General features: G+C 35.1%; 1 protein-coding gene across 1 annotated transcript in view; it reads right to left on the reverse strand.

The window, feature by feature from the left end:
* Positions 1-13,538, reverse strand: part of LOC135198042 (checkpoint protein HUS1-like) — a gene marked incomplete in the record, with an annotated part of 273,156 nt that overhangs the window by 524 nt on the left and 259,094 nt on the right. The window contains 2 exon segments of the mRNA XM_064225422.1: positions 1,147-1,266; positions 11,008-11,290. Coding sequence (XP_064081492.1) covers positions 1,147-1,266; positions 11,008-11,290 — 403 coding nt within the window.

Below are 13,538 nucleotides of genomic sequence, written 5' to 3' on the forward strand. Positions count from 1 at the left end.
AAGGGAAAACTACTCCCAGTGTGCATTCCATGATGCTGCAGGTTCTCTGCAAACTTTTGCCCTTTGTTTCTATCCATTGCCTTCGAGATCTTATATTTTACTCCAATTTGCAACTCTTCCATACACTATACTATACCAATTCCTGTATTTTACATTTCTGCTGCCTGCAGATGGATGTGTTATTTATGAAACAAAGTTTCATGATACGATTTATTTCAATGCCTACCAAACATTCATCTAGGTACAATTTACTGGCACAGCAGAGATAGAATTTCATATTAATAACTGATAGGCTGTTTTCTACCTTCTTGCAGGTAGCTTGAGGGCTTTTCTGACTTCTCAGTCAATTTTTTATTAATTAGATTGTGGGGTGGTTGAATGGATTTATTAATGTTTGGTTTACTGAAATAAATACTGTATGTACTTCAATAAGAAAATTCATATTTCAATTAAACCTGCCCAACATTTTTATAACTAAATATGACATTTTTATGATAAACTGAAGTTTTATATACACTTACCAAGTAGTTATATAACTCACAGGTTCACTTGCCAGCAACTTAAAAATTTTGAAATTCTCGGTAGCACTAGTGTCAGTGTAGGTGAACTTAGATCCTGTCCACTTTCAGGTTAAGAGAGGAACAACTTCAGCAGAGTTCAACTGTCTTTTGGCCTTCTAAACATATGAGGGGAGGAGGGAGGGCTTTGATTCGTAATTACTTTGTGTATTTTACCATAAAAATGTCATTTTCATATATGATATAACTTACAAATTATCCTTCCTACTGCCTTATCTTAAATATTAATCCTGCAAAACTATAATATTATTTCAAAGTACATTAAGGTGAACAAGTCACTTTTTTAGACTCATATGGCTTGCCTAACATTTAAAATTGCACTTTAATGAGATGAAAATTGGAGCACAGCAATGCTGAAAGACAACTACTTAATTATAAAAGGCCAATGGGAAGGTATGGGAAGGTATGAGAAGTCAATGGCAAAGAGCAATGCAGCTGGCAGCTGAAGAGATACTGCAAAGAATTCTTTTATCACTTAGAATGTGATGCCCCAGTCCAATATAGGCACAAACCCCCTTACATGACCCAGTAAACCTCGTCATAGGCTTTATGCCTACTCAAAACTTACTACAAATAGCCTTAGTCGGATTAATTTGCTCCCCTTGGAGAAACAATGAAAATTTCTTAATATCAACAGTTGCAGAATGAAATTCTTCAAGATCAACTGCTTCACTATTGTCTTGACTGTCTGCAAGAGAGAGAAACAGCTTATTATAATACATGCACAATAAAAAAAAAAAAACCCTACAGCACAAGCAATATCCTGCAATGTAATGTACATAGTACATTGTACATTGCATATGCAGTAACATATATTGCCTAAATTGCTGCATGGTCTATTTGGAATAATATTTTCTATACATATTCTTGGCAAAAAAAAAAAAAACTAGAAAGGACACAAAAAATGTAATGAACACATTCCTTCAAAATTCATAACTATGAATCAGCAAATAAGGGGCAAAGAAATTTCATTTAGATAAAAAAGTTTATAAGGCATGATGAAAATTTACCACTGGTCTGAATTTATAAAAATTCCCCAAAGAATCTTTAGATTTAAATTTGGTTTACAAGCTTCCACAATGCCAGAATCAAACTCACTTTGCCCATAGTTAACTTTAACTGAATGATGTGAAAATGCATCACAAGTATTATGCAATTCTCTTGACTGACAAATAAAAAACAGATGGCAAAAAAAAAAAAAAAAAAAAAAAAAAAAAAACTCATTTATCTTACATATTTTTGTTTGCTTTCCCCTTTAAGTAGTTATATGGGTATTGGGTATGTGTCCTCTCCACTTCACTTTCTCTTTTGAACAAACTACTGAACTTTTATCAGGTCTAGTCTTAATCTATTCTCTTTTTCTAGAACCTCTTGGACTTTTCTACATATTTTCATCCTACTATTTCCATAACTACTGTTCTCAGCTCATCTCATCACATTCCCAAGTATTACAATCGAGATCTGTCCACGTTCTAGTTATTTGACACCACTGTACATCCTTTGTAATACAATCTTCCCATAGATCCATAAACCATACTCGAAAGTCATGCCTTTTCAAAATCTTTCATTTTCTCCGTTAGCAGCCATGTCTCTGCTGCTTACTATCTCTCACACTTTTATCCAGGCTACAGCTGCCAATTACCATTTCATAGTTCAGTGCATCTTCACAATAACAGAAATGTTTGTATATCTTCTAAGACCTGCCCATCCATTCAATGGTTCTTCACTTTCCTCTCATCCCCATTTACTCTTATTATAAATCTCAGGCATCTTGTACGGTATTTTGTAACTTGCAGCATATCTCTTGTGACATCAACCACATGGCCACTTCATACTTTTTCCTTTGCTTCCTTTCAAGTAACCACACACTTAGCTTCACATATGTTTATTTTCATTCGTCTACTCTATTCCTTTCTTCCACCTTTTAAAAATTCCCACAACCTCTTCAGATTCTGAAGATAACACTAGGTTATCTGTATATGGTAATTTGTAGCACCTCCTTTTCTACACTTCTTTGTATCCTCTTCCATTATTGTGAATGACAACACACTCTCATTCTTCTCAAACATCTACCCATCTACTACTTTTTATTTTAGCTATATTGTGCTAAGGAAAGGAACATCACTACCTCCATAAACTTTCAGGTACAGTATTCTCAAGACTTTGACATACCCATCTTGGTACTCTGTTAAATGCCGGTATTTTTCATGTACAGTAATACCTCGGTAATCATCATTAATTGGTTCCAGAAGGCATGAAAGTGCTGCGAATTATGAATTCCAAATTTTTTCCATAAAAAAATAAAGAAAAAATGAATTAATTTGTACCAGACAACCCTAGAAAATACCATTTTAAAAGGTACTTTAGGCAATGATGGGCTTGTATTTTACTTAGTACAAAAAAATAGCAATTTAAAAAAACTATAATTGCATTATACACACACATAGTACTGTAGAAAGTAACTTCTTTACATTTTGCTTTTTTAAATCATGGCCTTAGAGACACTACCACTCACCAATTGTCATTTATCCAGGCCAACAACACCCTTAAACAAAAGTACGTACAACCCTGAATTTCATCTTTACTTTTTTAGGATGATGATCATAATCTTATCATGCGGTAATTCTAAATTCCTTTTCTGAGCACTATTTTCACTAGTATATGTTTGCAATCCCTTATCCAACATTATAAAACAATACAAAATATGTGTAAAATGTTGGCCCTGGTTAAGGTGTTACACCTTAGATCTTAGTTACATTAGTATTACCCATTCGAAGAAATTAAAAAGTACACTTGTATTTCAAGTACAGGGTGTCCCTGGTTAATGGCACTTAGCTAACGACAATGTTAACCAAATTTTCGGGTGCCAGTAGGCAGTTTATCATCACCAATAACCCCACTTAACTGTGGTGTTGACTGGTAGATGCTTTATATAACCCTTAAACGCCGAGTGGACGTATTTTACGTTGACATTTTTTGTCTCTCGGGTGCCGACTGGACGTATTTTACGTCGACATACAAGTTTTTTTTTAAATTTGCGGAAAAATACTTATAGGCCTACCAGCCGAAAAATCTTGAATCATGCGCCTTGGGGGATGCTGGGAGTTCATGGATCAAGGTGTTGTTTTGTTTACAATCGTTACGCAGGCGCGCAAGCGCGAATTTCTTTCTTGCCGCACTAAAAAGTATCGGTGACACATCTCTGAAATTATTTCGTCACTTTGACATAATTTTTGTACCATTTTAAATTAGCCATTACATGGAGTATTATATATGAAAATGTGCGCATTTTTATGTAGAATACAACAAAAAAATAATCATGATTGTAGCTTTTATCAGTTTTGAGATATTTTCATATAAATAACAATAAGTGCCAAAATTTCAACCTTCGGTCAACTTTGACTCTACCGAAATGGTCGAAAAACACAATTGTAAGCTAAAACTCTTATATTTTAGTAATATTCTATCATACCTTGAATTTGCAACAAATTGGAAGTCTCTAGCACAATATTTAGATTTATGGTGAATTTATGAAAAAACTTTTTCCTTACATCCGCGCGGTAACTCTTCCGAAAAAAATCATACATGCGATTGTGGTAATGTTTGCACCATTTTAAAATTACCCGTTACATAAAGTTTTATATATGGAAATGTGAGCAATTTCATAAACAATACAACTAAAAACAACCCATGGTTGTAACTTATCAGTTTTGAAATATTTTCATATAAAAATTTTAAGTGACAAATTTTCAACCTTCAGTCAACTTTGACTCTACCGAAATGGTAAAAAAATGCAATTGTAAGCTAAAACTCTTATATTCTAGTAATATTCAATCATTTACCTTAATTTTGCAACAAATTTGAAGTCTCTAGCACAATATTTCGATTTATGGTGAATTTATGAAAAAAATAACATTTTCTTTACGTCTGCGCGGTAACTCTTTGAAAAAATCATACGTGCAATTGTGGTAATGTTTGCACCATTTTAAATTAGCCATTACATAAAGTTTTATATATGAAAATGTGCGCAATTTTATGTAGAATACAACAATAAATAGTTGAAGGTTGTAGCTTTTCTCATTTTCGAAATATTTGCATATAAATCACGATAAATAGAAAAAAAACCACGTTTGGTCAACTTTGACTCTACCGAAATGGTTGAAAAATGCAATTGTAAGCTAAAATTCAGTCATTTATCTTCATCGTGAAACAAATTCGAAGTCTCTAGCACAATATTTAGATTTATGGTGAATTAAAAAAAAAAAACCTTCCTTCCCTCAGCGCGCGGATTCTCCGCCACAAATCTCCGAAATGCGTACGTCGCATTCTCGGAATATTTGCTCAGTTTCATATTAGGCATTTCACAGAGTTTTATATATGAAAATGTGCGCAATTTCATGAAGAATAAAACGAAAAATATTTGAAGGTTGTAGCTTTTCTTATTTCCAAAATAATTGCATATAAAAAAATATAAAAAAATTCGACATTCGGTCAAATTTAACTTGTCAGATATGGTCGAAAACTGCAATTGTAAGCTAATACTCTTACAGTATAGTAATATTCAATAATTTGTCTTCATTTTGAAAGAAATTGGAAGTCTCTAGGACAATATTTAGATTTATGGTGAATTTTTGGAAAAAAATATTTGTTTACGTCCGCGTGTTACGAATTCATGCATTATTTTGTGATAATATTTTCTCTGTGTTGCTTTTATTGTTTTACAATGTGTTATATACCAAAATGATTGCAATTTAGTGTACATTACAACGAAAAAAAAGTAACTTGTTACCTTTAACCGTTTTGCGCATAGCACGATTTGAATACAATAATATATGAAATTTTAGTTTCCGCACTATCATATATTGCATTATTTATATATGATAATGATAATTTTTTTCATTTCTGATGGTTGCATACTAAACTTCAGGCAATGACAAAAAAAGGAGCCAAAAATGAACTCTTAATCTTGAAAACTAAGCGCGGTGTGATTTTCTGAAAAAAATATTTTTTCCGCTTCAGTGCTCACTCCGAGACCGCCTCGGCACACGGAAGACGATTTTTAATATACCCCTTCGGCGTTTAAGGGTTAACAATATTGTGTGTATTGTCATGTCATATATTATGAAACATGAACAATGCCACCATGTCCTATTTGCATTCTAGTAATATTAAAAAAAAAAAACTACATTTTACATGCTTCATCATTGACAGTAGAGTTTAGTAAAGCATGATTCAGATGTACTTTTATTTTTAATGATCAAAGCTGGGTTGAAAGTGCAGCTTATCTTTACTTATAAAATGCAATAAACCTTAAATTAACCAACATGGGGATTCAGTCTGTTTTTTATGTTACTTTTGCCTATTTCAAAGCATTTTGCAAAGCATTCGCTTTTTCAGCTGCTCCTTAATTTCAGTATTACACTTTTAGATCTTATCCCTTGTGTGAAAGAATAATAAAAATAACTATTTTTATTTATGAAAATCACAACTGACAACTGGAAAATTTCTAATAAGTTAATACGTATAACTCAATTCTTAATAAAACATACAATTGTTATACTAACTAACACTGGCAAAGTGTTTCTTGATTTGGTTGCCGACATCAGTGCTTGGTGCTGTTTATGCTAGTGTTTTGCATGGCCTAGTAAGTGGTTTTAAATTATAAGTAAAAATAATTATTTGACAGGCAAAAAATTGGTAAACCTCGTTAAATGTATGACGATTTGCATTTAGTCTATTGAATGTTTGCTTTTAGACAAACACTAACTTCAAGATGTAAGATGTAATGTGCACTACCAATGGAACTGTCTGAAATGTGACAGGCATAGTAAACACAGCATAGTATATTCTACTTAAAATGAAGCTCACCCTAAAGCCATGATGAACAGTATGCACAAAAATAGCACAAAAACTTACAAAAAAAGGTTAGAATGGATTGAGATGGATACTAGTACACTGACTGAGAGATACTTTATGACTAACGCTAACGCCGAACTCTCTGTTTGGTGTGGAAGAGGTAATGTCATGCCGTCTCAAGACAATCGGTATTAGCTTGCAAGTTGACTGCCAAGCAAAACGTGTCAAGTGCCAAATTCAATGAGTACCAAGGTATCACTATATGTAGTTGCCTCATCATACAGACAGCTTCTGTGTTTGCCTCTGTCATTATCATTATTGCATCATTTTAGTAGATGAAACCTATTCACATGGTACAAGCACACAGGGGCCACCGACTTGAAATTCAAGCTTCCAAAGAATGTTGGTTTCAACCACCCACTGCTGCAGTAATTGATCATGATACAGAGCCACTGATTTTTCACTGCAAGTCGAACTGATGAACCTTTATCTAATTTTTCTCAGCCTTTCTTCCGGAACCATTTATAACGTTTTCATGTATGCTTGAGCAAACTTTTTCCTAAATTTTCAAACTGCAGTGCATCCCCCTTTTTCCCATTCTCCTGATCCTTCTCTTCTTTTGCTGGGTTTTCATACTCTGGTATGCCCAAGAATAACCACTTCTCCAGCTACTTTTACTGAATCACATGCTACGCAACATGGGAAGAGGCTTTCCCATTTATCACCTTCCGAGGAGGCCTTATAACCTCCAACTGTTACATTCTCTTCATCCCTCAACCATGCCAAATTCCTCCGGTTCACAATCATTCCATATTAGAATATTCTCAAGAAGCTGCCTCAATCTTTCCAGTATCTTTTTATCTTTTCATGTTCAACTTCTTCATTTTCATCTTTAATATACATAGAGTATTTTGCTCATTTTAATTCATGGCCATCACTCCACAGCTACTTTGCTAGACTGAGTATCTTCTCTTTCCCATCTGCTGTGCTGAGATTTTGACTACATTCCTCTCTCTTTGGCATTGCCACATGTCTTTTAGCTTCCTTCCTCTTCTTGTGCCATACAGTAGTGCCTCAGGATACGAAATTAATCCATTCCGAAGCGGCCTTCGTAACCTGATTTTTTTGTATCTTGAACTACGTTTTATATGTAAATTACCTAATTCGTTCCCAGCCCTACAAAAACACAACAGTAAATTTTATAATGAAGCTAAATTGACCAATAAAGAATGAAATACAACAATTTGGACCATTCAATACCTAACATAACCTTCATTGTAGTATGTACCTGTAAATAAAGTGTATTAGTGTACACGGTACAAGAAATACTTTACGTACATGTACGTACATATGCAGTAAAATGTGGAACCTTACCTTTCGAGTTAGGCGATCTCTGAAAGTGGCGACAGAGGAGGACAAATGGCACAAAACATGAACACTTAACTTTACGAAACACATTAAAAAATGGCAGAAAACATTAACACTGAACTTTACGAAACACATTAACAAATGGCAGAAAACATTAACACTTCTTGATTATCTCCACCTTCGTTCTCCATAGAAAGCATCCTCTTCTTTCCTTGAACTTCAGCACCATTCTTGGGACCCATGGCTAATAACGTAATTAAGTTCACACACAACATGATAAAGTAACTTACAGTACAACGAAAGTGAATCACTAACACGAATTTATGTTAACAAACGAAATATATGTGAACGAATGAATTCCAGTGTTTACAATAACACTGCTGCAAAAAATAATCTAGGAACGCCTTTACATAGAGGCATGATGCTGACCAATAGGAGAGCAGGATCTTATAGCGGTGACTAGCATTAGGAACCAATGGGAGAGTGGGAGGATGGTGGCCAGTCTACTCAGTTAGCAGCGCGTGAGTTTTAAAACTGTTCTCGGTGGTCCGGGCGAATCTTGGACTTTACCCTTTCGCAACCTAATTATTTTCGTATACAAAGCAAAAAAATTTTCGTGTTTGTTTTCGGAACTTGGATTTTTCGTAAGTAGGGACTTTCGTACGTCGAGGTTCCACTGTACATTTCTACATCTTCTCCATTGCTGGTCTTCTCCAGTTTCAAGGTTCATTTCTCTTCTTCCATTGCCCTTTGTACACCTAATTCCACATCAAGTCTCTTTTCTCTATCCCTTCCCCCTAGTAATACCATCTACTAACTACTTCCTGTGTGCGCTTCTTTCAGTAGTTTATACAAACCACAATTTGAATTCTTTTAATGTTTTTATTCTTTTGAATAAAAACTATTCATTCAATCATTATTAAAAATGCAAAAACTTAAGGTAAAGAAAAGTCATGATAAACTTTCTTTATTAACCCTTTCATGTCCAACTGACGTAATAGTACGTAAAAATACTCTATTCCCTATCTATCCAACTGACGTAGCAGTACGTAAAATTTACCAAAATTTTTCATGCGTGTGGTAGGGGCGTTTCTTAATAATTTTTAGACAAGTAGCGATTTCCACAGGCTAGATCATACCTTGGACCGTGTATCTCGAGTATCAATACACCAGCAAAGCAGTTTCTGCACTGCGCATGCTCAAATCTCTGTACTGCGCTCTGTTTCTTACCCTCTTTTCTATCAATTTTTTCACCGGCTGGACTTATTCGTTTTCCATTGATTTATATGTCGATATTTAGAGAATTTGATTTGCTTTCTCATAAAAAATAATTAATTCGCCTGACTTTCATAGTTTTTGGGTCTCGAACGAAAATATAAAAATAAGTAAAGTTTTTTTGTTTTTTTGTTAAATAACTCACATATTTTCATATTTAGAGGGCTGGGACTCTTATTCTGACAATTCCACCATAAAATACTAACATTTAGAAAAAAAGGACAGAAAATGAACGTTGTTGGCATAAAATTTATATTTTTGCTGAATTTTCTATATAATTATTTTTTCGCACTGTCGAGCGCTCCCAGATACCTCGGATATCTGGGGACACAGTGATCAAAACTAAGCGGATATGAAAGAGTTAATCTAAAAAATATGGGGATAACATAACTTCACTGATGCATTGTAAATGACAATTTCACAACAAACCTAGTACTTACTTACCTCATTTTGTTCAAAACGAAATATTCCCAACTAAAGTTCCCTGTACTATAAAAGAAAGACAGACAGTAAGTTGATAATGTCCTATCATAACCAGTTCCATAGGTTCCCAGCTGTATATCCAGTTCATTCTGTGTTTGTATGTGATATTGTCACATGTCATTTCCCAAACTATTTAGACAGTGCTGCTGACAAGTTTTATATATTTATCCTTGCTTTCAACCTGTTTTCCATATCACTATTCATATCAGAGGTTCAGATGTTTCAATTTTGCCAAAATGCATTAGGTCATATCTCAAAGGTAGGAAGAGGTATCTTACACTTGAAACATTTTTTAATTATGAAACTTCTGATCATATTTCTCATTCCCTTCATGTGTTCCAACTAGCAATAGAATAATGACAGAATATACTCCTGATTCAAATTCTTCCCTCCCTTCAATTATTTTATCCAACCTTCTTTATCACAACTACTTGCACGGAACATACTCCTGATTCCAATTCCTCCCTCCCTTCAATTACTTTGTCCATTCCTCTTATCACAATTAATATACAAGGAATGTAAATAACTGTTCTAGTTAAACTTCTTTATAATGTCAATAATGGCTATCTTTCTTAAGCTAAAGGCTTAATGCAACTAAATATCCAATGCCCACCCCCCAAAAAAGATTTGCTTCCCTTGGCATCATCAAGTATGTTCTGTTGAGAAGAATCAATTATATTCTGCCAAGAACATATTGTTTTTCATTGCCTTCATTGCTGCTGAACTTTTCCTGTTGGGGTCAATGATTCTAATGCTCACTAAGTTTACTTTTAAGGAAGGCTACATTATTATTAATTTCAAACATCACTTTACACATCCTAAGGTTTTGACATGCTGCTGTTTACATCTACATACATTCATCAGTTTGGTGTACAGTGGACCCCCCGTATTCGCGTTCTCCAGATTCGCGGACTCACACATTCGCGGATTTCTCTCGGGAACGTTTCCCCGCATTATTCGCGGAAAATTCATGCATTCGCGGTATTTTTCTATGAGAAATATCCACAAATTCCTGGTCTTTGTGATCAATTTCATCATAAAATGCACTTTTTGTGATAAAATTATTAAAAAACCAAGTATGAAAATTTTTAGTGGTTTTTCTTAAGTTTAAACTAACAAAATAGGCTGTTTTTAGCGCTTTTATAGGGGTTCCAAACATTCGCGGATTCTAACTATTCACGGGGGGATCTGGTACGCATCCCGCGCGAATACGGGGGGAACACTGTACTTATTTAAGTAGTAATATATTTTATTGATTTACATTTGCTATTCTCATTTTTCATATGAGGGCATTCCATTCTGTGGAAGATTGCTTTTTAAGTTAATGGCCAAACACCAAACAATGGTTTGCCCATTATAGATAAAAGTAAAACAGTGGGTTCATATTTATGTTTGTAAAAGTACAATAAAAGAATTAATGTAAAACAATACTGTACTATACTATTACCCCAAACTGGCATTGACAGATGTTTGAAGTGTGTGGAGACATCTACATCATCATTAGTTACTGAGACAATAAATTTGCCTGATCTGTTTGCTGATACACATATATGTGCCGATAAAGACTTCATGCGTTCCACAATGTGTTTCAGTTGACGAAGTGGAGGTAAATATATTGATGCTCCGAAGTTTGGCATTTCAGGTTCATTGTACAACTGCCACTGTCTTCGTGGTATAAGTTGCACTGGCACATCATGTACCACCACTCTTGCATGAATTGAAAGCGTTGGCTGCAAGTGAAACAATGAGACAAAACTTTGACATGAGTTGTGAAGCATACAATTACAATCAATTAATATACAGTCACTAGCCTACTTACATATGACATAACATTCCGAGTGGCCGCTTGTATCTTGTGTTGTTCATAAATTGGTTTCTGATATGTAGTGCATTACATAATTTTTGTTGGTTAGTTAATTAGTTTACTGACAAAATACATAAAATAGCAAATAGAAATGCTCCAAACAATTTTACCTTGTTACCCTGTGTTCGTATCTGTACTGTACACTACATATGTTAATAATGGACTTGATATATTTATTAAACTACAATACATAAACAAATTGAACAGTAATTATATCTCTAACAATCCAAAAGGCTAGTAAGGATGAGATAACCATTAGCCACTGGTCAAAGCAAGGAACTGGTTTCAAGTACGTACCATATATACTCATGTAACGCGATCTCACATATCATGAGACCCCCAAATTTTCACCCTTAAAAAATTATTTTATCACGTATCTCACGTATCATGCAAGTTAAATTTACGAGACCAAATAACAATAGGCTAACCTCTTTTCCTCTTTATCTATTACATTTTTTAGGTAGGCTAACTCCTTTTCCTCCATTTCTTTATCTATCCCATCAGTAAAGAAATGACAAAAGTATTGTCAGTATGTAATGTTATACTTGTTGTATAAATGCATATAGCCAGAAACAGCTGATTTACTAAGAACAACCTAAACCGATAACAACAGGTATGATGGTAATTTTTTACCATCATACAATGGTAAAAAATGATATTGTTATGATACAATAAAGTTTCATACATACTTACCTGGCAGATATATACATAGCTATCGACTCCGTCGTCCCCGACAGAAATTCAAATTTTGCGGCACTCACTACAGGTAGGTCAGGTGATCTACCGCCCTGCTCTGGGTGGCAGGACTAGGAACCATTCCCGTTTTCTTATCAGATTCTCTCTTCCACCTGTCTCCTGCGGGGAGGCTGGGTGGGTCTTCAATCGTATATATCTGCTAGGTAAGTATGTATGAAACTTTATTGTATCATAACAATATCATTTTCATACATTCAACTTAGCTGTCAGATATATACATAGCTGATTGACACCCTTTGGTGGAGGGCAAGAGACAGCTAACTTACTGACTAGACAGGTAAACAACATATGTTGTAGGTATAAATAAACCTTGGTTCCTACCTTATTAGATGGAAGACTTCGTGGCTACTGCCCAGGAGTCTGCTTCACCTCAAGAGCCTTAGCGAGATAGTGATCTGTGGCCAAGAGTTCTTGCTGGTCTGTCGATGGGGTCTTATCCACTTACTCGGCAGAGCCTAACTGGCATTTGTCAAGGGGTGCTAATCCGCTTATATGACAACACGCCTTCTTTAAGGAGCACACAACCGATCCCGATCACCCGAACCTAACCCGTGTTAGTTCTACGATTGTTAAGAGTCATCCCCAAACTCTTAGCAAACAACCACAAACTCGAAAATCATACATACAAAATCAAACAAAAATTTTGTACCCCTCTAATAGTCAGCTGTCACTCGATTTCCTAATGAAGAGAAGTGAAGGCCGCCAGTGCGACATCTGACACTCCCATGCACAGGAAACACAAGAACACATCCGACAAGGGGGTTACGTACACATATTTAAGGATCAGTGCTCTCTCCTTTACCCAGAACCGTCTGTGCTGACACAAACGGACCTAGAGAAAAACATTTCTCATACGTTACTCGCACATCTTTTAAATAATGAGATGCAAATACTGAGTTGCAACTCCAATAGGTTGCGTCCAAAATATTTTTAAGTGACATATTTCTCTGGAACGCAATTGATGTCGCCATTGCCCTTACCTCATGAGCTCTTACTCTTAATAGATTAAAAGTGTCATCTGGGCAGTTCTTATGAGCCTCGGTAATTACACTTCTAACAAAGAAGGCCAAAGCATTTTTAGACATAGGTCTCTTGGGGTCTCACCGAGCACCATAGACCATGTTGTGAGCCTCCCAACCGCTTCTTTCTGTCCAGATAGAATTTCAGTGCTCTAACTGGACAAAGTGATCTTTCTATTTCTCTGCCTACTAGGCTAGTAAGTCCTTTTACCTCGAAACTCCTAGGCCAGGGATTCGAAAGGTTCTCGTTTTTGGCAAGAAAAAGAGTCTGGAATGAACAAATCGCAGAATCTTCTTTGAAGCCAACTCGTGACTCAAGGGCATGCAACTCACTGACCC

Source organism: Macrobrachium nipponense, chromosome 21 (genome assembly GCF_015104395.2).
Source record: "Macrobrachium nipponense isolate FS-2020 chromosome 21, ASM1510439v2, whole genome shotgun sequence".
In the NCBI taxonomy this organism is placed as follows: domain Eukaryota; kingdom Metazoa; phylum Arthropoda; class Malacostraca; order Decapoda; family Palaemonidae; genus Macrobrachium; species Macrobrachium nipponense.